The 24,591-nt window shown below is 42.0% G+C and overlaps 1 protein-coding gene and 1 pseudogene across 1 annotated transcript; one reads left to right on the forward strand and one right to left on the reverse strand.

The window, feature by feature from the left end:
- On the forward strand, positions 16,668 to 20,724 carry LOC8061214 (DNA polymerase alpha subunit B). The gene is given in 16 exon segments (XM_002442024.2): positions 16,668 to 16,871; positions 16,971 to 17,368; positions 17,460 to 17,539; positions 17,633 to 17,666; positions 17,668 to 17,709; positions 17,778 to 17,951; positions 18,178 to 18,282; positions 18,363 to 18,399; positions 18,402 to 18,457; positions 18,546 to 18,634; positions 18,910 to 18,955; positions 19,045 to 19,086; positions 19,600 to 19,730; positions 19,824 to 19,950; positions 20,134 to 20,211; positions 20,213 to 20,724. Coding segments are annotated over 15 exon segments (1,293 nt in total). The 5' UTR covers positions 16,668 to 16,871; positions 16,971 to 17,191; the 3' UTR covers positions 20,288 to 20,724.
- Positions 21,489 to 22,982, reverse strand: LOC8086146 (annotated as a pseudogene).

Here is a 24,591-nt window from a genome sequence, read left to right on the forward strand (position 1 = left end):
ACGCACACCTGGTTTGCTCCGTAGAAGCTGGAGTTCCTCAACCAATGGCCTTAGGTAAACATCGATGTCGTTGTCAGGTTGCTTCGGACCTTGGATGAGCACCGGCATCAAAATAAACTTCCGCTTCATGCATAACCACGGAGGAAGGTTGTAGATACATAGAGTAACAGGCCAAGTGCTATGACTAGAGCTCTGGTCCCCAAAAGGATTAAATCCATCCGTACTCAATGCGAACCTTAGGTTTCTTGCGTCCTCTGCAAAGTCCGGGAATTCTCTATCGATTCCTCTCCACTGAGAACCATCTGCAGGGTGTCTCGACATGTTGTCCACCTTACGGTCTTCTTTGTGCCATCGCAACAACTTTGCATGCTCCTTATTTCTGAACAAACATTTTAGGCGTGGAATTATTGGAGCATACCACATAACCTTGGCAGGGATTCTCTTCCTCGGACGTTCTTCGTCCTCAACATTGCCAGGGTCATCCCGTAAGATCTTGTACCGTGACGCATGGTAAACAAGGCATTCATCTAATTTCTCGTGCTCGCCACGGTACAGGATGCAGTCATTAGGGCATGCATGTATCTTCTCGATTTGTAATCCCAAAGGGCAGACGATCTTTTTTGCTTCGTATGTAGTGGTGGGTAACTCATTAGGCTTCGGAAGCATTTTTTTGGATCTTCAGTAATTTTCCAAATGCCTTGTCAGAAATACCATTCTCTGCCTTCCACTGTAACAACTCCAGTGTTGTGCCTAGCTTTTTCTGTCCCTCTTCGGCTGATGGGTAGAGTAGCTTCTTGTGATCCTCTAGCATTTGGTCAAATTTAGCCTTCTCCTTTACACTTTCGCAATCTCTCTGTACGTCGCGAATGACATCACCAAGAGCATCGTCATCATCAACGATACTGTTTCATGCATCCCCGTCTTCTTCACCTTCGTCCACTACTGCGAAGTCGCAATATTGAGCAAACATATCGTCAGGGTACGCTTCCTCTTCTTCACCTTCTTCCATCATAACCCCAGTCTCTCCATGTTTGGTCCAACAAATATAGTTTGGCATGAAACCATTCGTGAACAAGTGCAAGTGAATTTCTCTTGAGTTTGAAAATTCCTTCAAATTCTTACACACGGCACATGGACAGCACATAAAACCATCCCGCTTATTTTGCTTTGCCACTCTGCGGAATTCTCGCACGCCCTCAATGAACTTGTTGGAGTGGCAATCGGCATTGTACATCCAATGGCGTGACATTATCTGCATTACCGTGGAATTGTAATTTTTCTATTAGAAGCTATAATTTTATCACTAAAGAAAATTAATTTCAAGAATTTTTAAAGTGAAAAACAATTTATTTAACAATTACAACAAAAATTATATTATTAATATTTTAAAATAAGAACATGACCATATTAAAGTAAAAAATATCCTATAATATCTGTAATAGAACTAAACATGATTTGTGTATATATAGTAGTAATGATTTGTGTAAACTAATTTCTAGCGGGCACACACTTAGCATCGTTCAAAAAAATTCAAACATGAGAAGATGATGATTAGAGAGATAGCAACATGAAATAATTAAAATAGACATATGTCCAATATGAAATTACATATGGCGGTGAGAAACATAGGAGGATGAAGCTAGCAACCTTTCAAACAAATCGACGACGGCGTAGAAGCGTTGAAATGGATCGATCGCGGGAGATGAGAGAAATAACAAGCAAGAACAATGGAAGAACAAGCAAGAACAAAGGACCTCGGGCTCGGGCAGGGAGAGGAAGAAGGGAGGAGGGAAATTCAATTTATAGCGGGGAGGGTTTAGTCCCGGTTGGTGTTACCAACCGGGACTAAACACCTATCTTTAGCCCCGGTTGGTGCCAACGACCGGGACAAAAGGTTTAGTCCCGGTTAGTGGCACAAACCTGGGCTAAAGGTAGATCTTTAGTCCCGGTTGGTAACACACCAGGACTAAAGGTCCCTCCCCGACAGCGCCTGACACCGGAGCCAAGGGACCGTTAGTCCCGGTTGGCTTTACCAACCGGGACTAAAGATCTCTTTTGTCCCGGGCGCCAAAAATGCCGGGACTAAAGCTCATTTGGCACATCGACGAAAGGTTCTGTTCTCTAGTAGTGTCACTTTACTTTGGACTACAACCCATAATTGTTGATTTAATGAAGGTATCTCTAGTATGTCCTATATCTGGTTGCATTTTTTATTTATGTTGTAGTCACTAAATGTTTAACATCACTTTTAAATTATCATTGCCAAGCCCTATTCTATTCATGTTTCATGACGGTGGCTCATGTGGTAGGGCACGTCGCCAACTGCTTTGGTGGAGGCTGTCGTCGGTGGTGGCAGTTTCTGCAGTGGATTGGTGACGGAGGCTAGCATTTACTGGAGCAGGTCAGCAGGATGTTGTGCTGGTAGTGCTTTCAACCATAGCTATCCCACTCGTACTTTAGATCAAGTTTTTTTTTATCACAAACGGGAATTATATTAATAACAGCAAGATGCTGTAGAGATGAGTACATCTGGAACAGAAAGTTCCTGGAGAGCACTCAGAACAGGGCACTGCTGATTATGAGCAGTGGATGAGCAACTCCTCCGAGGGAGGACTGCTGAGAGTCTAGATGCCTGGGTGGCTAGACTATGCGCCGTCAAATTTGAGGTTCTGGGAATCTTGCGAATGGAAAAGTCGCCTGCATCTGCAAAATTCTTGTAGATTTGAGTGAAAGGCTTCATCCTCCAGTCCGGGGGGTGGGCGACAGATTCCTAATTTAGGAATAGCACCAGCTGCTGGCAATCTGAAAGAATATAAGAATTTTGTGCTTGGAGGAGATGCAAGAGATGAGCTGCTAGAGCAGCAGCCGCTGCTTCCGCCATGAGGACAGAAGAGACCTGTTCAACACGCGCCTTAACAAGAATTTTGATCGGAGGCTGCACCTGCACATCAATAAAAAAGATTCCAATACCTGCAGGTCGAAAGAAGGGGTGGCTCTGATCCGGCAGCGTGGATGCATCAACATAACATCTGGGCCCTGTTAAAGATGCTGGAATAGACACAGTAAGATTTGAAATGCAGGGATTATGGATTGCCATACCAATGGGTTGTGTGGAGTTTTGCAGCTCCTGTTGTTCTTTCTGTAGAGTTGGGGTAGCAGCCTCTGTGTATGCTTTGACAGCATTGTGCACCTAGTTTGGGGTCCATGTCTTCCTCTGAAATCTATTATCATTTCCTGCTTTCCACAAGAACCACAAGGTAATAAAAAATTTGCTTAAAAGGTCATCGGGAGTAGAATCATCAATAAAGGAGGTTAAGATTTCTTGTACTCCATCGTCTTCAATAGGAAGATTATCTGTTATCAGAGCAGGGCTAGAGGAAAACCAAACAGCTTTAGGCAGGTGACAGTGGAAAAAGAGATGAGCATCATTTTCTATTTGACCACAACTGTTGCAGTTTTGGTTAATGTTAATATTTTTTGTGTACCTTGCTGCTCTGTCTCCTGTAGCCAAGGCCCTTCTGATCAGTCTCCAGGCAAAGGTTTTGATGAAAGGTGGCATCTTGGGCGCCTTCCAGACCTTCTGGAGGATTGATTTAGCTTGAGGAGAGATGCTCCTAGATCCTGCATCTGGCAGCTGAATGATATTTTGATTATACAGGTACTTGTATATATCTTTGGTAGTGCAAACTCCATTTTTAGATGGTTTCCATCTTAAAATGTCATCCTCTGGATTATTGTGGTTAGTTGGAACAATTCTTATCTGAGAAATTTCATTAGTTAACTGATTATCAAAAACTGATTGAATGTAAGGTTGATGCCAAGTTTTAGATTGGGGATGAAATAAATCGGCAACTGTTGCTGGCATTGGGGTTTGAGTGATAGGCAGATTAACATGACTGTAGATATCATACCAGTTAGGGCACCAGGGTGAAGACCAGATAGAGCTATTGCCTCTATGGATCTGCAGAATTGAGTTGCTAGCCAGCTCATCTTTAACCTGCAAAACAGAGGACCAAAAAACAGATCTGGGGCCAGAAGAAACTGCATTCCAGAAAGAGGTATTGTGGAAATATTTGGCTTTAAGGATATCTGAAAGGAAATTGTCCTTTCTAACAGCTATGTTCCATGCAGCCTGCATAATAAGACTTTTATTAATAGTGGGGAGATCTCTAATCCCCAAACCTCCATTCTCTTTTGGCTAACACATGTCGTCCCAGGATCTGAATGCAATAGGGTTAGTAGCATTTTCTTCGTGGACCCCAGCCCACCAGAATCTTCTGATGATAGTAGTGAGCTGTGTAAGAAAAGTTTTGGAGAAAAGCACAGTAGACATATAATAAATAGGAATAGAAGCTAGAACAGATTTAATATAAGTGAGGCGACCTGCATGGTTGAGAGTATTAGCTTTGACAGTGGTTAGCTTGCCTCTAAACTTAGACTTGATGAAATTGTAAGCTTTATTCCTATCATTGTGAGAAAACAGAATAGGATGACCTAGGTGCATGGTGTTTGGAACAAGATCAGGAACAGAAAAGATGGCCCTAATGCAGTCTCTAATGTTCTGGGGCACCTTTTTACTAAAAAGAATAGAAGATTTTTGCAGATTTGGAGTTTGCCCAGAGATATTACAAAAATTGTTTAAGACATTTTTAATTGTATTGGCCTCATGGGGAGATGCTTGCCCACAAATGATAAGGTCATCAGCAAACATAAGAGAGTGGATAGGGGGGCAGTTGGGGCCTAGGGATATACCTGCTAGTTGATTGCTTTGAAGTTGTTGCTGAAGACTCTTGGACAGTTCATTGATGGCTATAACAAACAAATAGGGTGAGAGAGGACATCCCTGTCTGATGAGCTGGTTTAAGGAAATCAGTAGGCTGTCCATTGACTAGAACAGAGAAGGTGTTGGTAGAGATGCAAGAGTAAATAAGGGAAATAAAGTGATCAGAGAGACCCAACCTTTTCAAAGCAGTGGCAATAAAGTTCCAATTGATGCGGTCAAAAGCCTTAGCTAGATCAATTTTAAGGATAAAAACCATATGGTTCCAATTGTTAAGATTAAAAGAGTGAATGATTTCTTGAGAAGCTATAATGTTTGTAGTGATATGTCTGTTATGAACAAAAGCAGTTTGACCAGCATGGATACTACCAGGAAGATGGGGCTTAAGCCTCTCAGCTAGGGATTTCGCAATAATCTTATAGGAGACATTACAAAGGCTTATAGGTCTAAAGTCTTGCGGAGTCATGGCTTGAGTTTTTTTAGGAATGAGAGCAATGAAAGTTCTATTTATATCAGAATGAAGAATAGCAGAAGAATAAAAATCAGTTACCAATTGTAGAACATCCTGTCGAATCCATGGCCAGGCAGCCTTATAAAAAGCTGCATTGAAGCCATCTGGGCCTGGCGACGCGTTGCTGCGCATGTTCTTTAGGATGGTGTGTAACTCTTGAAGATTTGGAACTGAGTTGGTGTAATCCTCATAGTCCAGATCAAGTGTTCCTACAGAATCATTGTTAGATAGATGAATAGATAGTTGATAATTACTTTGGACCTCATCTACTGTATTGAAAAGGTTTGTGAAGTAGGAGTTGAGAGTGTTAGCTATTTGTTGGTGAGTTGTGGAGAAGGTCCCATCTGGATTCTGTAAACTGCTGATTCTATTTTTCCTTGTTCTCTTGGTGATTGATTGATGGAAGTATGCAGTGTTGCGGTCCCCTAAATTGGCCCAATTTTTCTTTGCTCTCTACCTATGAAATTCTTCATTTTTGATTAGAAGTTGTTCATGTTGCATCACTAGGTGATTCTGGACGTCGAAGTCTTGAAGGTGGGGAGGTTTAGATTGTTGAGTTAGAATCTCATTTTCTACCATCTCCAATTGATCACTGATTCTTGGTTTTCTTTTCCTCCACTTTCTGAGGTCGGATGCCAAATATGCTGCCTTTTGGTTGAAGGATCTTGAGGCCGATCTATCCCAACTGCTCCAAGCAACTTCATTAAAATCCTGTTCCAAAAGCCAATAATTTTCAAAGCGGAAAGGTTTAACAGTTTTAGAAATGGAGGATTTTAGCATAGTGAGAATAGGAGCATGATCACTCTTAAGCATCGGGAGATGGAGGACTGTAGACGATGGAAAGGCTGAGCACCAGTTTGCATTGCCTAACGAACGATCCAAATGCTGAAAAGTTGGGATCGTATTGAAACGCTTGTTCGTCCACGTGTAGGCCGGACCGCTGTATCCCAAATCGATAAGCCCACACTGCTTAACATAATCACAGAAACGATTAATACGGGTAAGGTTGGTCCGACAAGTACTTTAGATCAAGTTGGATTCTTTCACATGTCACACATAACAATCCTGTGTATATCCAGGATCAGTAGTGCTAGATCAACACAGGTACTACCTGTTTATTATTTCACATTTATTATTTTTCTATGGGATAACCATTCTTGTCGGCCTAGATAAAAAAAATTCTGGATGGTTTCTTTCTTGATCATATTGCATCTTATCTGTTGCCTGACACCTGGACAATCAGTATTGTTGCAGATTGTCTAGTCTCATGACTTTATACTAATATGGTGAGATGACATGCCAATTTAATATGGTAGGACCTATCTGAATTTTGTATGGGTACCATAAAATTTGATTTTATATTTGTGCTGTTGCAGTCATCAGATTTGAGCTCCTATCTTAAATTTTTGTTCTCATATTAAAGAAATCCAACATTTATCTGTAGGTCGAGAAGATAAATGGATGATCACACTAGTGGAATGCTAGAGTATGGAAGGAAGGAGAAAGGAGGACTGCCATTCTAAGAGGGATCTTTATTTTTATATTTGACTCCCATAGGAATTTGTACTCTGTACAAAAATTGTGTCATGAATTACGTGGATGATACTAATTGTAATAGAATAAATTTCTTATACTATATGGCTGAGTGCTTATTTTTCATGTGTCGGATGTTCTTGCATTTTTCATAAAATTATACTAGTATTATCCCTCATATTTTTCTAAAAATAAATATTTATGATTAATAATGATTTAGTGATTTATTCTTTGCAACACATATAAGTGTTGCAAAAAAGTAAATTAATATGTTGCAATAAACTATAGATGTAGTTTGCCGATGATTTGTACAAACGCATGTAAGTGTTGCCATAACCCATCATTATGCATTGCAACTTTGCAACGGTTAATAGTACGCATTACTAACAGAATAAGTGTTGCTATAGATCCTTGCAACGCTACTTTAAGCAACGCATATTAGATACGTTGGTATAGACTCTGCCAACGCATATATGAACTTTTAGCAACACATATTTGCATTGCAAAAGGGGGTGTCATTTTGTAGTGGGTCGTCAACAAAATTTTCTAGAAGATGTCTTCTATTCATACATCACCCTGCATAAAATAATCAAAATAGAAAAATACAGGGTAAAGCTGTATGAGAGAATTGATAATCTCAATCATATTAGTGATGCGAATGATGACTCAAAATTCCGTATTCATTCTTATTAGTAATCAACCTTCCCCGGCAACGGCGCCAACAATGATTGTTGGGCATTCTTAACGTCATTACCAAAAGTAGACTTAGTTTTCTAATTCTGATAACGGCGCCAAAAATGCCGAACCTATCCCTCATGCCACTTAAGCCAAGTTGTCATCCCCAGCATGACATGAGAGACGCGGTATTGAAATATGCAATTGCTCTTCTGAATAAATAAATGAGATCTGCAAGCGCACAGATTAATACCGATATAGCATTTTAACCGGGAAGTATTCCAGGTATCGTTATTTATATTTTTACCACTGGGAAGGGATTGCTAATCATCAATGTTGATTATAGAATGAAATATGGAATTGAGTATCTATCACTGCATGTGTAATAGAGTGCATTTATCTATCTCTTTCATACAGGGATAAATGTCACATAAAATATAGATAAAGTATGAATGGTGACAAAGACAATTAATCTGATCAGCATAACTAGCCACATATAATAATGATAAGCACCTCAACAGATATTCTAGCAAGTCATTAGCATGGAATTAGGATGAACTACAAGAATATTTCCTAAGTTATTCTTAACTATAAAGTCTAGCATATCATAGTTAGTGCAATTATACTTGGCAATCATTGCGAGACAGGACTACACCCATACATAGTGATATTATCAAGGAAGATGAGAAACATAGCAATCACTCCCCTGTAATAATGTTGCTCTGCCTGCCCTATACACGGGAGGGGGACTATATAAGAATCAATGGAGCTATCACCACCACAAACTACCCCGCGATCCGGCATATAGGGTACAATCGCAGATAAATACGGTATAGGCACCACGCCTACACAATACTTATCATTTACCCACTGTACACATGGATAAACGCTATACGATCCTAAACATGTGTATAATTCCAATCTAACTAAGCCAAGCATATAACTATGATAAACTAAGAACGATATAATTGCAAATATAAACAAGTAGAGCAAAGTCATAATTAATATATTGAAGTAGAACAAAGTCATATTCATAATATTGAAGAACAATGATGAAAAAATGAAGAACAGTAGAGGAATTACCAAGAATCCTCTTGACAGATCCGGAAACCAATCGAAGATTGACTCCTTCTAGTTCTAATCCTATGTAGCTATGCTAAACTAGAGATCTAGTTGATGTGGTGGCTCTAGGGCTTGATCAGAGACTTCTTCTCCCGAGATGAATGAATGAATTAGGGTTTCAGAGGTGCCTCCTCCAGGGGCCAGGGGGCCTGCTTATATAGTCCCTCCAAATGAATATGGGTCGTCGGATCAAACCAACCTTAATCGCACGGTTTTCCTTAATCCTCTAGGTCGGTGGAGCATTATCCGCGAGACGGAGCCTGATTGGCCCAGGTAGCAGGGTGGGCGCCCAAGGGGGGAGGGCGGGCGCCTTGTCCCCGGGCTCACTCGGCCTCCCGCTCGTTCTCGTGGCTTCTGGACTCTTCTAGGTTAGGGAAAATTGCGCAGCACAAAATTATCTCTATGTAAACCCGACGTGTGGGCCTTTCCTCCATATTTCCTGATAACCCCCTGCAGAAATAGACAAACACCAAAACTCGTGGAATTCTGTCATATAAAACCCTAAGTCTAGGTGTCGGTTGCATTTGGGTCCTTTTCTCTATTTATTTGTTGATTATATTTGATACTTAAGGACCGTCAACAAAAGACATAATGAAACTCTTCCCAATTTTCCAAAACATTTCCACATGCTCACCCAATAAAGGGAACTCAGTGCTCCTTTGGTCAGATAGCTGGATAGATCAAGCGGCAAAGGATATGTTTCCCCAGCTTTTCTCCTTCACCAGAAAGCCCAAATGCTCCATAAAATTCTTTCTCAACCAGCCATTGGAGATGATCTTTAGTCCCCTACCTCTACCACACATTGCTGCCGAACAGCTCGAGGAACTACAAGACATCATGCATAACAGACAATGGGATGAGAATCTTAATGATATATGGTCATACAATTGGGGAACATCGAACTACAGTAGTAAGAAGGCTTACTCTCTTTTCCTCAAATCTCCCCCTAACTCACCACTCTTTAAATGGCTCTAGAAATCAGGCAATCTGGGTAACCACAAATTCTTCTTCTGGCTACTCCTGAGAGACCGACTGAATATCAAGAACCTTCTATGCAGAAAACACATGTTCCTAGATGACTATACATGTGTGATGTGTTCTCAGGGATGTGAAGAGACCAGCCTCCACCTGTTTTTTTGGATGCAGCTTCAGCAAAGAATGCTGGGAAACCATTCCCATCTCTTGGGACCTCAACCTCAATCCTATGGACATGATTTTACAAGCACGATTACACTTTGGTAGTCCCATCTTTAGAGAAATACTCATTACGACCTGCTGGGTCATATGGAACACAAGAAACAACATTATCTTTGACCATGGTCAGAAGAATATACATGTCTAGAAAAGACAGTTCAGGGATGAACTTGCTTTAGTTTGTAACAAAGCAAGATCTAGTGTTAGCTCTGCTCTTAGTAGTTGGAAAGAGTCTTACGGTGTAATAGTTTTGCTCTTTTTCTTTTGGGCGTGCCGCCTTGTACCCTTGGGCATTTGCCTCTGTAACTATTCTTTTATTTAATGGAAAAAAGGGGAGGGGAGCTCCCCCACCGTTTCATCAAAAAAATAATTGCCAAATAAAAAAGAAAGTGCTGCAGTACCAAAAAAATTCATCTCCTCAACTAAACAAGGCCTAGAATTAGTATGTTTGAAAAGATATTGTTTGCACTATTTCATAAGTTCACCAGTGATATGAAAGAATACCTACCTTAGTTGCTCTGAACATAAAACTGTGTACTTCTAATGAAGCATAGGAGTATGTGCACCAAAGCTTTGGAATAGTACATAAGAGCTGACACCAAATTTTAAAAGTGCTTCTTGGAACTCTCTCCAATGCCACATGAGAGTGAGTCCACAGAGAATGTTCTTGTACACAAAATCTTGTTGAACTCATTGGACTTCTCTAATGCTCCACTATAGAAGTCTTGTTGCACATCAGAGCTATCTGGTGCTACATGCGATAGCACAATAAAGATATTATGGGTAGTGTTGTGCTTATGTGTATATACACATATATATTCTATTTCTGGCCATGAATACAATTCTTGTACACTTGCTAAGTCTTATGCATATACTATAGCATACTTTGAGCATCTACACTCGTACACTCTGCATTGGGTTTGCATCTTTGATGTGTGAGAGCTAGATTCTAGTGCATTGTATTAAGAGAGTGATCAAGTGGCACTAGAAGATCATCGTGCAAGCCAATTTTCTTGTTACTTTTTGGTTGTTGCCTTTATCATCTAGGCGCCTTGGAGTTTGCAGACTCTATCAAAGCACGTGTTGGTGCTCCTTAGAAGATTGTGAGGGCTATTGAGCACATCCCCACTGGAGGAGGTGAAGAGCATCACTAGTGGAATAGAGGTCTTAGTAGCTCCTTAGTTTTATCTCGAGACCAAGCACTTAAGACACCGAGACAATCTTGCGAGGTTGGAAGCTTGACAGAGGGGAGACGAACAATTGAGCTCACTTCAACATGGGTGACTGACAAGTCATAGATACCATAGGATAAAATCTTGTGTCATCACTCTGTAGTATCTCTTGATCTCAAGTTCAAAAGCTTTACTTTTGTGTTGTTCACATTCTTAGACTTGAATTGATTACTTGTCACCCTAGGCTGCAAAACCCGCTAGCTGTAAAGTAACTTATTAGGGCTCTCTTGTTTTACTAATCAAAATTGCCAAGTGTCTTTAAATTTCAAGTAATCACCATCTATTCACCCTGCAGTTAGGTCCTTAGGTCCTACACAATTTTAGATTTTATTTTCACTTGTGATAGAGACTCTTATTCAGACCAAGCCACAAAACTTCAACAGTGATAGGATATCTTTTTTAGAACACGACAGGTGTTGGAACATTAGAGTTGTAATGAATCATGAAGTATGGTTGATGCTACTTGGTTTTAACTTAGATTTTTGGACCCTTGACCTCTTACCTTAGCCTTGATCCATGCCAAGCCATCACTTCCCCTTCATCTATGCTTAGTCCCTTGAAGCCTCAACTTAGTATATCTCTTCATACTATCTTTCATTTTGAATGTATGAGTGATAGAGGATGGAACTTTAATTTGTTCCGTTATCTGAAAATTCTTTCATTTTGAACCAATCTTCACTTTGTATTAATACCCAATCCACACTGAAATCCATTGATTTTTAAAGAACCATATCCAAGTCATTTGAAAAGACCCATTTTATTTTGCCACTTTGACTTGGCACATCTTCACTTGATTCAATGATATTTCATGCTATAAGCATAAGTTCAAACAATGAGACCATATATAGGCATATAACCATACCCCTTTCCACTTTTGGAACCTGGCTTGTCATTCATTCACAATACCACCTCTCATGGAACATAGCACTTGTTTATAGTACAATTGAACCTTGATTCACAAACATCTATCCATATGACTACATCACAAATGTATATAATGAATCTAATATCCTGCTCAATGCCTAGCAAAACAATCTAGTCCTTTAATTAAGTCTATCATTCAATACATAAAACTCACTTAAGGGCTAGATGCATTTCATATATGTTAATTTCCTAAAAAATATGTGGAAGGACAATCCAATATCCCCCAATCTCCGAACCCTGAAACCCTTCTTAGCCATGGCCATTTTGATCCTTTTCACATATAACTTCTAGTCCAAGGACGAAAGCAACATGCACCATGCAATAGATTGCTATGGATATCAAAACATTTACAAATATAAACAGACTTTCTTTTTTAGCGGATGGCACAAATTTGCATGTAATAACTATGTCCTTTGACTAACAATCATTTTCTTTAATGCATATCTTTATCTATCAACAATTTACTTGCATGTTGTTTATCAGTTAGTCGCTTTCTTTTTTTTTTTGAAGTAACATTAGTCGCTTTCTGTTGCTAATAGGTCAAATCGTATTATCAGTCACTCTATGCTCTCTTCGTTTTATCTCGTTACTTATGTTGTTTCCTTTGCTCACCATCCCCACTGTGTCGCCACCATGCCCTTACCTTCTTCCACCTCTCTAGCAACTATTGAACAGATTAACGATGCCTAGAGCCTATTTTCCTAGTGATTTGATATATCAGGCCTAGTTTATTCAAGGCCTTGTTTAGTTCCCAGAAAATTTTGCAAAATTTTTCATATTTCCCGTCACATCGAATCTTTAGACGCATGCATAAAGCATTAAATATAGATGAAAATAAAAATTAGTTATACAGTTTACCTATAATTTATAAGATAAATCTTTTGAACATAGTTAGTCTATGATTCAGATAATATTTATTAAATATAAACAAAAATATTACAGTATCTATTTTATAAAAAAATTAAAACTAAACATGATCCAAGCCCAAACGGCCTGAACTAAAGATTTCCAAACGTGCCGGCACGGCACTACACGGCCCTAGCCCGTCTGGGCACGGCACGGCTGGCACGGTAAAAGAAGCGTGCCGTGCCGAGCCGTGCCACCGTGCCGGGAAGCAGGCACTAGCACGGCCCTAAAATCCTAGGACCGTGCCAAACGTGCCGTGCCAGCACGCCGGGCCAGCGTGTCCCGTGCCGGCCCTGGCACTAAAACTTCACAAGTCTATATATATTCATTCAACTTGAAATTTCACGGTGCAAATTTATAGTATTTGTAAACTACTAGAAAAGAACGAAAATTACACAGAAAAGCAAAGAATACACAGACAAATTTGAAACTAAAACTAATTAAAGTAGGAGTTGTGCAATGGCTGCCTCATTAAAAACCTGTTAGGTAAAACTCACCCTTGTGAGAAACCCTAACAGGAAAAGCCAGCTCCTAATATAGTTCATGAGTTCATTACATCCATCCAGGCATCCAGCCACCAAAATGTTCCAAGTCCCAAGCTATTACATAACTGTTACAAAAATGGAGAACTTAATCAACATCAAGATAAAGAGCTTCAAAGGCCTCCTCAAGGTCCTTATCCTCCACCATGTGCTCCAGTCTTGCTTCAGCATTCTCCCAGTACTTGATGCAGGTAAGTGCCTCCACAGTCTCAGGGTTCAGCCTCCGACGACGCTCCTCGATGATCCTGCCAGTAGTGCTAAAGGTAGATTCTGAAGAAATGGTTGACACAGGCACAATAAAGATATCTTTTGCAAGAACAGAAAGCACAGGATAAGTAAGCTTGTGCTCATGCCACCACTGCATGAGGTCAAATTCATCATCTAACTGGCTGACTGTGTCAGAGTCCAGGTAAGATGCAAGCTCACTAGAGTTAGAAGCAGAAGCTACATGTAGTAAAGAGGTGGCAGAAACACCCCTGGACTCATCAAGATTAGAAGGGAGGGAAGAACAACCAGCTCCAATGTCAAGCTCATCATCATCATAAATGTCAGCCCAAGCTGTTCTTTTCTTACCAGAATGGGATGTAGGTACAACCCTTTTGAGCCTAACAGAGCCATACATTGCATCATACCTGTTGTACATCCTGAAAAGAAGAGCTCTAGTGTCCAGCAGTGTGTTAGTGTAACCAATATTAAAAAGAAAATTCAACTTTCTTAGGACTTTGTTAAAGCCCTTAATCTTAGCTCTTGGATCCAGTATGAATGCAATGGAGTAAAGATCAGGTATGTTCTTCCAGTATTTGTGATACTTGTCAATCATGGACTGCACAACAGATCTCAGATGCTCATCATGCTGATATTTATGCAGATGAATAGCAATTTTGACAATATGATGGATCATAAGTGGAGAAGTAGGATAGTACACACCAGATAATGCAACAGTAGAGTCATAAAACAGTTCCAGAAATTGTAACATCTTCTCAGCCATTTTCCAGTGATCATCAGTCAACAGGAAAGGACCACCAGGTGCTCTAGGATAATTAGCCTCAATAAAAGTACTAAAAGTACTCCTATGAGGTAACAATGTTTTCAGCATAAGGTAGGTGGAGTTCCACCTCACATCCATATCTAGTGAGAACTTACTAGGTCTAACAGATGAAGCAATGCAATAACTCTTGTATGCAGTAATTCTTTGATTAGATGAGTTCAAAAAAGAGATTGCAATTCTAAAGTTGTCAATGAGAGGAGTAACAGCAACCAATGCTTCCTTAACAATCAGGTTAATAATATGACAAGCACATCTTTGATGCAAAAACAGATCAGCACCTAAATACTCTTTCAGTATAGGTTTCAATTTATCCATTGCATTTTTATTGGCAGATGCATTATCCAAAGTCACAGAGAAAACCTTGTTGAGTATACCATACTCAGCAAGGACAGTTTTAACACGCTCAGCAATGTTATCAGCATTATGTGAGACATCAATCAACCTTAAACCAAGCACTCTTTTCTCTAATTGCCAATCAGCATTAATGAAATGAGCCACAACAGACAGATAATCTTCTTTGGCCTTTCCAGACCAAATGTCAGAGGTAATAGCAACAGATGACACAGCATTATCTTGCAAACAAGCAATCAACTTTTCACATTGGGCATTAAAGTACTTAAACAGATCTCTACCAGTTGTTTGCTTAGACACAGGATTAAAAGCAGGATTATGAGCCTTTTTAATGAATTCTTTCAATGCTTCTGTTTCACCAATCATTAAGGGCAAATCTAGCCTAGCAAGCATACGTTCTAACAGTTCCATCAGGATTAAAACCAATATGGGTTTGAGATAGGCGACACTTCTCACGACGCTTAACACATACCTTAATATGTCGAGTAAGATGACCAGTTCCATTAGCAGAATAAGCAGAGTATCGTCTCTTGCAGTGTTTGCAAATAGCAGCATACCTGATGGGGTTTTTTTTTACCTGGCACCTTCTTGAAAAGCTTCTCAAAATCATCCCAGACAGCAGAGGTAGAAGGCCGATTGGAGCCTGCTACCTCGCTTTCACCACCGTCGCCCTCGGGATCAACTGCAGCTGCAGCCGCATCCACCGGGATGCCATCATCATCACGGGGATGGGGATCAGCAGCAGACCGCCCAAAGGCCGCAACAACGTCGTCTTGGACATTGTCGTCCTCATCATTCCCGGTCATCCCGCACATCCGTAGCTCATCGTTCTGCGAGTGATCAAACTCGCATTCATCGTCGCCTAGGGCCATCCTTGCTGTCTCCGGTACCTCGACGGCTGCAGCAATGAACAAGGGAACAGAACAAGTAGTTAGGATTAGGGATTAGGGTTAGGGTTAGGGATTACGGTTAGGGATTACCTGTACAGCCGGAGCACCAGAGACGACGGGAAGGACCGTGAGCACACCCCCGGTACCTCAACGGAGACCGGAGCCCCGGAGGGTGCGCTAGCCGGCGATGAGAACGACAGACAAAAGATGGGGAGCAGTCGGGGAGGAATTGCCTCTCAGGCTCAGGGATCAAGAACAAGGGAACAGATGCAGATTGAGGGCGGGAACCACCAAATCTGATAGAGAAGAGGGGGAGATTGAGGGCAGAGAGGAGGGGAGAGGGTCAAGATTGAGGACGAAACCCACCAGATGTGACCTCTTACCCGCCGGAGTTCGCCATGGATACGGCGGAGCAGGGAACGGCGACGAGGGAGAGAGCGAGAGGGCGACGAGCGACCTGCGAGCGAGCTGCGCCGCTGCGGGGTGCGGGCAAAGAGCGACCAGCGAGATGCGAACGGGCGCGAGGAGCGGCGTGAGGGAGAAGAATGAGAGGAGCTAGGGTTTAGGGAGGGAGCGGCCGCAGCGGCTGGCTTATATATGGCCAGCCCCGTCGCCCTAAATCGAACGGCTGTGCTCCCTCCTCCCCTCATCCAACGGCTATGTCGTGCCGCCCGTTGGAGCGGGCCGTGCCCGGGCCGGCACTACGGGCCGTCCTCGCGGCCCAGGCACGGGCACGGCATCGGGCCGGGCCAGGCACGGGCACAGCTGGACCGGGCTAGGGCCGGGCTTTTTCGCACCGGACTCGGGCCAGCCCGTTTTACGCGGCCCGTTTGGAAAACTTTAGCCTGAACAGGTTTAGGTTTGTTGTTTGCTCCTCCTCCCAGCACCCTGGGGCCTGGGCCCCACCTTGCCCACTAAACTTTCCCGCCATTTCGTCTCTCCATTTGCCGCCAGGCTGCTCCTTTCCCTCTCCGCTCCCCAACGCCGCCTGGTCGCCAGCTCGCCGCCCCTGCTCACCGATTGCCCTCGGCTGTGCAGCGAGGAGCGAGCAAGCAGCGGCGAGGCGAAGGCGATGGAGGAGGAGATCCGGGCGGAGTTCCAGAGCAGCGGCTTCTCCATCGGGGGAGCCGGCCCCGAGGACGCCGCCAAGATCCTCTCCACGCGTAAGTACAAGCGTCCCCACCTTCCCCCTTGCCCTTCTCTGGTTCTAAGTTTGTGTTTATTTATGTTGATGTGTGTGTGGTCTGTGGTTTTGCTTGCAGTGCTGACCTACTGCATCAACTACAAGATGAGCCGCGCGGACCTCGTCTCCAACTGGGAGGTCTATTATCTCAACAGGTCAGCTCATCCCAGATAACATTACTGTAGCATATTTTGCAGCTGAGATTAGGCTATTCTTAGTGAGTGTCGTTTGAGTTCTGCTTTCTATGAAATTTGATGATAGCATCTTTTGCTGTTTAATTAAGCATGCCATTGTGAGGCTATGCTGATTATTATGGATAAGATGCTCTTGGCTCAATGTTTATTTCATGGCTGGAGCATAAACAACCACTCGCTCTTCCAGTTTAATTACTTGGAAGATCGGATACGAAAACCAGCAAGCTTGTTTTCTGCATCTGGGTTTTGTAGAGAACCTGCAGATGCTACCCTTGCTTCAGAGGTAATTGCACTGCCTAGTTTTGTTCTTTTAACTATTTACCTCATCATCACCCCTTTCCTGGATAGGATATCCCATTATTTGCCCTCTGCAGGAGAAAATGTTTGCAGTTGGTACAGTAGCCTGTGATGGGGAAGGTCATTTGAATGAAAAGTCTATCTTGCTACAGGGCAGGTGAGTGCTTCTTGGACTCATTCATGTGATGATCTTTGCTTAATCACCATTTTTTTATTTCTTTTGGCTAACTACAGAAACATCTTTTTCTAGTGTTCAACTCTCCAGGGGACAGCGTGTGCGCCTTTGACTTGAAGGATCTTGATCACTTCTCTTTGTTTCCTGGGCAGGTAAGCACAACCAGTTCTAATGCCATATACATTATTACTGAGTCAAATTAACACAATTTAAATAACAGGTGGTGGGTATTGAAGGCCACAATCCCAGTGGACACTGTTTTGTTGCATCAAAATTAATTTATTCCATACCGGTCTCTGTGGATGCTCAACTTCCTAGTGCTAATAAACAGGCCATTGATAATGAGAGCAACCAAAATTCTGATGCTGGCACTCTGTCAAGAGAATTGTCATCAGTTAGTTTCCTATCTGTTTTTTTATTCAAAATAATGCTGCATCAAACATATCTGTTTAACGAACAATTATTATATTTCGTCCAAGCTTAAACTGATATCAGTTCATTGTTCTTCTATTTTAGTTATGAATCAAATGCATGTTTATACTTTCTTCATTTATTGAATGGACATGCTCAATCAAAGGAGAGTAGGGCAATCTTACCATTTTACCTCATGTCTTTTACAGGTCATCACGGCAGGTCCCTATACAAGAACCGATAATCTGTTGTTTGAGCCACTGCAAGAACTTCTTTCATATGCTTGTCGTAAGCAGCCTCAGCTGCTCATATTGGTGAGTCCTCTCAATTTCATGGGACAACAAATTGATGTTTGAATGTTCTACTACTGCACACATCAATTGTTCTTTGGCAGACGGGACCCTTCATTGACTCTGACCATCCTGACATAAAAATGGAACTGCTGACCAGAGCTTTCATGATATTTTCCATTTTGAAATTCTGAGAAAGGTAGGTAAATGCTGATTTCTGAAGGTGTAATGCTGGCACATTGCCAAATGCAATAGTTATTCATGTGTGTTATATTTTTTTTGTTCAGATTCCAGATTTTACCCAGTATCTGGGTAACACTGTCCGTGTGATTCTCTTTCCATCCATGCGAGATGCTCACCACGAATTTGTTTTCCCTCAGGTTTGTAATTTTCCTTATTGAGATTCAGACCTGATTTAACAATTATAAATATGTTGCTGTATCATTATATATCAATTAATGTCTGCAAAGTTAGATGTAGATTTTGCTTAGATAGTGCAAGAAGTTTACTTCCATCCTACTAGGCTTTATAGTCTGGTAGTATGTGCAGATGAATTGTGTTATTGTTATTTGAGAGCTCTTGTTATTTAAGCCTTTTTTTAATGTTCTCAGCACAAGCATCTCTATTGATATATCTGTACTGTTGCTACATGCAACCTGCATTTGATTTGAATTTGCCAGAAGATATCACACATCAGGTATATGTGTTACTCTGTAAGATTGCTCTTGGTGAGGTATTTGGTAATGATATTACTTTGTTTTTAAAAGGTTTACATACATTATGCAGATTACTTGTCTGGCAAATCCATGTCTCTTCAGTTCTAACGAGGTACACTATATTAATAGTTGCAATGAATACTGTAATGGTTGGAGCATGCAAAAATATATATGGTTTTCCTTTTCGGAGTATCAAAGAAGTATGCCTTTATTTTGTTTAAGTTATTTTTGTCCGTTGTCCTGAATTAAAATTAAGTCATGGTCATTGAACTGAAAAGAATCTTTTTCTTCTTGTTGTGATCTTAATATGCTCCTCATCTCTGCATTTTCTCTCTTGTTGCATTGTCTAGAAGAGTCCATTCAATGTTTAGGGATTAGCAGGCCTAAATGCTGCCACACTGTTCCTGTGTTCATGAGATATTCTCCACATTTGTAACTTATCTGGAAATGTTTTTTCTTTCTCTTCTGGAACATGAAGGAGAGCTGCATGTCATTTGATTAAGATAGGAAATGGTGTTCTTAATACTTCTCATGCATATTATGAGCAAAATTCACCTTATATGTTGTTAGAAATGTGTTCATAAGTGTAGTCTTACCTGAAAATGTTTGCTTCCCTTTTTTCCAGATACATTTTGGCTGTTGTACTGTGGACATTCTGAAACAGCTCAGTGGTGAGGAAATTTCTCGTAAGCCACCTGTCGGAAAGCCTGGAGACAGGATTGGTAGACTTGCCTCACACATATTAAAGCAACAAAGGTGACTCCTTTTGGCTTTATCATGTTGCATCAGTGTTCAGTGGGGACGGATTGTGTGCAGTTTATGAGTTCTGATGTACCGCTCTTCCTACAGTTATTATCCTCTATATCCTCCTGCTGCTGGTGTGCCATTAGACTTCTGACTTGCTAAGGAAGCACTGGAGATCTCATCAGCACCAGATGTTGTCCTTCTTCCTTCTGATCTTGCACCATTTGTGAAGGTAATAACAAGTTTTTAGTACAGGCAGCACATTTATTGTAAACTTCTAATTGATATTCATATACTCGAATTCTACCCATCCGTGAGCCCATTGTTCAAAAGTCAGAACCATATATTCACATGTCTGTTGTTTATAAGTTACTTCCTTCTGAATGGAATGATGCTGAACAGCTATTATGTGCAGGTACTTTCCCTTGGAAAAGGCAGCGATGACCAGAAACGGTTTATCTGTGTGAACCCTGGAAGGTTGGCAAAGGGTATTTGGTGGGGGCACATTTGTGGAGCTTTACTACAATGAGGGCATCGACAAGACCAACGGCTCCATCATCTGCATATAGGATTACTGTCGGGGCATATCACCTATCATGAAAAGAGGCTCTGCAAGGCTTCTTCTCTTGTTTGCCACGCCAGAAGCCCACCAAAAGGAAGGATTGAAGTGGTAAGATTTATTTTTGTGGCAAGCTTTCTTGGCGACATGTAAATTAAGCTCGGAAATCCATCTCAACATTTGTTATCCCAGAAAGTTTTGCTTAACATGTGGCATTTCCCGTTCTAACTATGTACCTGGGCTAAAAAGTTCATATTGTTGTCAACTAACAACTGACCTGGTTCTCTTCAGTCCTACTGTATATATCAGGAATCGGTTGGTCCATCCCTGCTGTTTTCCATGTAGCATTGTCCAGATTAAGTTGTAATGCGCCTTTTCAGATTAACAAAGTACTTGGACTAAAAAGTTAATATTATTGTCAACAAGCAACTGATCTGCTTCTCTTCAGTCATACTGTATATCAGGAATTGGTTGGCCATGCTGTTTTCCACATAGCATTCTTACGGTTCCATGATTACTGGTAGTTTGTATCCAGATTGTTAACAATATAACGAAGCTGTAATGTGCCTTTTTGCAATTTTGGGTTTAAATGGACCAATTTTTGAAATGGGTTGTCTTTTGCAGCAGGTAAAAAATAGCCTTGCATTAGATCAGATGCTTATTGATGATAGGGATTAATTAGAACCTATATGCCATTACAACTTTCATGATTTGAAAATATACTATTACAGTTTACATATTATGAAATATGCCACTAAAACTCCCATTAGCTTGTAATACTATTGAAATTTGAATGGCATGATTTAATATTACTCAAGTTTTAGTGATATGATTCATAATAATGCTCAAATTGTAGTGGTACTTTTTTTAAACAAAACTAAATTATAATAATATGTTTCAGAATCCACGAATTGTATTGGTGTATCTCCAAATCATGACAGTTATAATGGCGTGGTCCAGTCTTAATGTCAGTTCCACGAAACCACAGTTTATATGCTCATATTCTTGGAAGTTGAGGTTCGTCTTAGGTCGATCCATACCGAATTATAAGATGTTTAATTTTTTAACCCTCAAATTTGACCACTTGTCTTATTCAAAAAATCTGTATAAATGTAGTCAAATTTAAATTATTCTTGAAGAACTTTTATTAATAAATCAAGCTACGACAAATAAAGTGATATTTTGCACAAAATTTTGAATAAGACGAGTGATTAAATTTGATGCCAAAAAAGTTAAACGTCCTATAATTTTTGATGGATTGAGTCCTAAACTTGTGCTATAGGACTGTTGAGCGACTTTGCCAAGCTAATTTGAAGAAGACTTCTCTTCCAAATTAATTGTTAACAGTATACGCACGATAGTGATATCCAAACCAGCTAACAAAAACGCGAACTGAATTCGCTCCCAACAGCAATATGAGTGAACGGAAACAATGCTGCAGAAATGATCACTGCTGCTTGCTTTCCTTGTTCCTTTCCCTGAAGTACTCGAGCCACAGGTTGGCCACCCACAGGATGCTCACCGCTATCCCGGCGCCGATGACGACCGTGCACGACGCCCACGCCGGCACGCGGCCGCCTCCGCCGGAGGACGACGCGTAGAAGAAGCCGACGACCATCCTGACGAACCAGGCCGGCCCGAGGACGGCCCTGGCGGCGGTGTACGCAGCGTAGAACGGCAGCGAGAGCCGGGCGTAGAGCCTGGCGGCCAGCGGCGAGTCGTGCCGGCGCATGGCGGCCAGCGTCCACGCGTTCTGCGCGGCGCTCGTGGCCTCCGCGAGCACCACCAGCGGCAGCAGCGCGGCCGCGCCCGCGGCGGCGGCGTGGCGGCAGGTGGCGAGGACGTAGAGCGTGGCGAGGTGGTGCGCGATGAAGAGCGCCTCGTCCCGCAGCAGCCGGAGGTAGTGCGCCAGCCGCCAGGTCCACGGCGAAGTAGGCCATGCTGAAGTCGAGCACCAGGTCCTCAGCGGCCGCGTTGGGTGCCGCGGCCACCGCCGGGAGCGCGAGGAGGAGGCTGTGGGTGGTGCCGGTGCCGGTGCCGCCGCTGGCGGCGTGGTAGCGGGGGGACAGTAGCATGGCGCGGAGGGCGAGCAGCGCGGCGGGCGTGCCGTGGAAGAGCGAGGTGAAGCAGCTGGCGGCCTCGGCGCGGCGCCGCGGCGGCGGCCCCCAGCCACGGAAGACGATGAAGTAGCCGACGAGGTAGACGGACGGGAACATCGCCAGGAACGGCAGGAACATGGACTCCACTTCCCCGTCCGCGGCCTCGCGCGGCGTGGCGACAGCGACGGCGACGACGTGTGGGATCAGAGCAGATTCGGCGCCGCTCAGCTAGCTGCTAGTCTGCCCGCTGGCTACTACAGCCTCGTCCTCGTCGTTGAATCGTGTTCTTCCTTGCTGCAATTCCGTAAAAGGTAGGGCGGGGATAGATGTTGCTTTGCTTATGGGACTGAGAGGCCGCCGCGGATAGATGAGCCTGAGCCGTCTGCCGTGTCAGCCGGCCGCGCCGCGTTCGTCGTCTCGCGGGGGTGAAATGGAACTGGAAGAGTTGGCTCGCAGCGTGACTGGCTTGGGTTGGCCGGGCTGTGACTGTGAGTTGATGAGGTCTCCCTTTCTGGCGTGGCAACAGTACGTTTCGCGCCACGCACTTCAGAAACCTCTCCTTTTTAAAACCCTGCATGTCCTCTCTTTGGCTCTTTGCTTTCTTTTTTTAATAATAGATAGTTCGTATCCGGCTTCATCTATCCGCATAGAATCAGGCCAATTATTATAAAGTTTCGTCCGAGGGCAAACTCACATGCTGCAAGCAAGGTTTACAACCAAGCAAATGGATAACCGAAACAAAATAAGGTTCAGATTAAGCATAACCAATATGTCTTGTTGATAACCATCCATTGGAACTGAAAAATTGCAAAGCTGATGTCTCTAAGTGTTGTCCTGCGATAATCAGTTGATCCCGCAGATCATCATGCCGCTGCAATCTTGCCCATTGCCGAAGCCAATGTGTTTCCCTAAAAAGAACCTGCAAAAAAGATTTTGGTCTGCATTTGTCAAAAACCACCTCGTTCCTGGTTCTCCAAATTGCCCAACAGAGTGCAGATGCTGCAGTTAATAACAATGAATTATACTTTTTGCTTGCTACTTTTGACCACCTAATAAAAAGGTCATTTATGTCACTAGGGGGTGAAATTCCAAAAAGTATATGTACAACACGCTATAAGAATTTGGAATAAACACAGTCTAAAAAAAGATGTTGTATGGATTCTGGAGAGTGACAGAAGCAACATTTTCTATCCCCATTTCAGTTTCGCCTAACTAAGTTGTCCTTAGTTAGGATCACACATTTCTTTAGATACCACATGAAAATTTTTATTTTCATAGGTATTTTAATTTGCCATAAGTCTTGTGACACTCTAACTCCATTGTTGATTAACACAGCATACATAGACTTGACCGTAAAGCTTCTAGATGCATTCAAGCTCCACACAAAGACTTCTTTTTTCTCTAGTAAGTTAATATTCCGTAAAGAGGCAACAATTCTGTACCAGTTTGTTAGGTTTGCCCCCACTAAATTTCGTCGAAAATAAATATTTAGTGGTGAAGAGCTAATCACTTGTGCCACAGAATCTTGTTTTCTCCTTACTATATTAAACAACGAAGGAAATTTATCTTTAAGGGGTTTATTTCCTAACCAAGTGTCTATCCAAAACCTAGTTTGAGACCCATCTCTCACTTTAAACGAGCCAAAGTCCATGAAAGAGTCTTTAACATTCATTAAACTTTTCCAAAAATGAGAGTCTGTTGGTTTTTTAACACAGTTCCCTAGAGTCTTATCTTTGATATATTTATTCCTTAAAAGTTCCTACCACATGTCTTCTTCATTCAACAACTTAAAGAGTCATTTACTAAGCAAGCATTTGTTTTGTATGTCCAAGTTTTTTATGCCTAAACCCCTTGTTCTTTGGGTTGACATAAAACTTCCCATTTGGCTAATCTATATTTCCGTTTATGTTGGTCACTTTGCCAATAAAAGTGTGACCTGAAGTAGTTCTAAAACACGTTTTGGCATTTCAAAAAAAGACATCATAAACATCGGTAAACTTGATATAAAATTATGATATAAAATTATATATATTTGCCTTATGATAAACTAAATGTGAAACCAATGATCAAAGATATACATATTTGCCTTAGGATATACTAAATGTGAAACTTAATAAAAAAACGGGGAAGAAGGATCAGGCGCGCCAATAGCGTCATCGGGCCGGACTGGCTGTAGGCCCATGTAGGCGTCGTAATTCTCCAGCCCATGTTACGG

The sequence above is a fragment of the Sorghum bicolor genome, chromosome 8 (genome assembly GCF_000003195.3).
Source record: "Sorghum bicolor cultivar BTx623 chromosome 8, Sorghum_bicolor_NCBIv3, whole genome shotgun sequence".
Taxonomy (NCBI): domain Eukaryota; kingdom Viridiplantae; phylum Streptophyta; class Magnoliopsida; order Poales; family Poaceae; genus Sorghum; species Sorghum bicolor.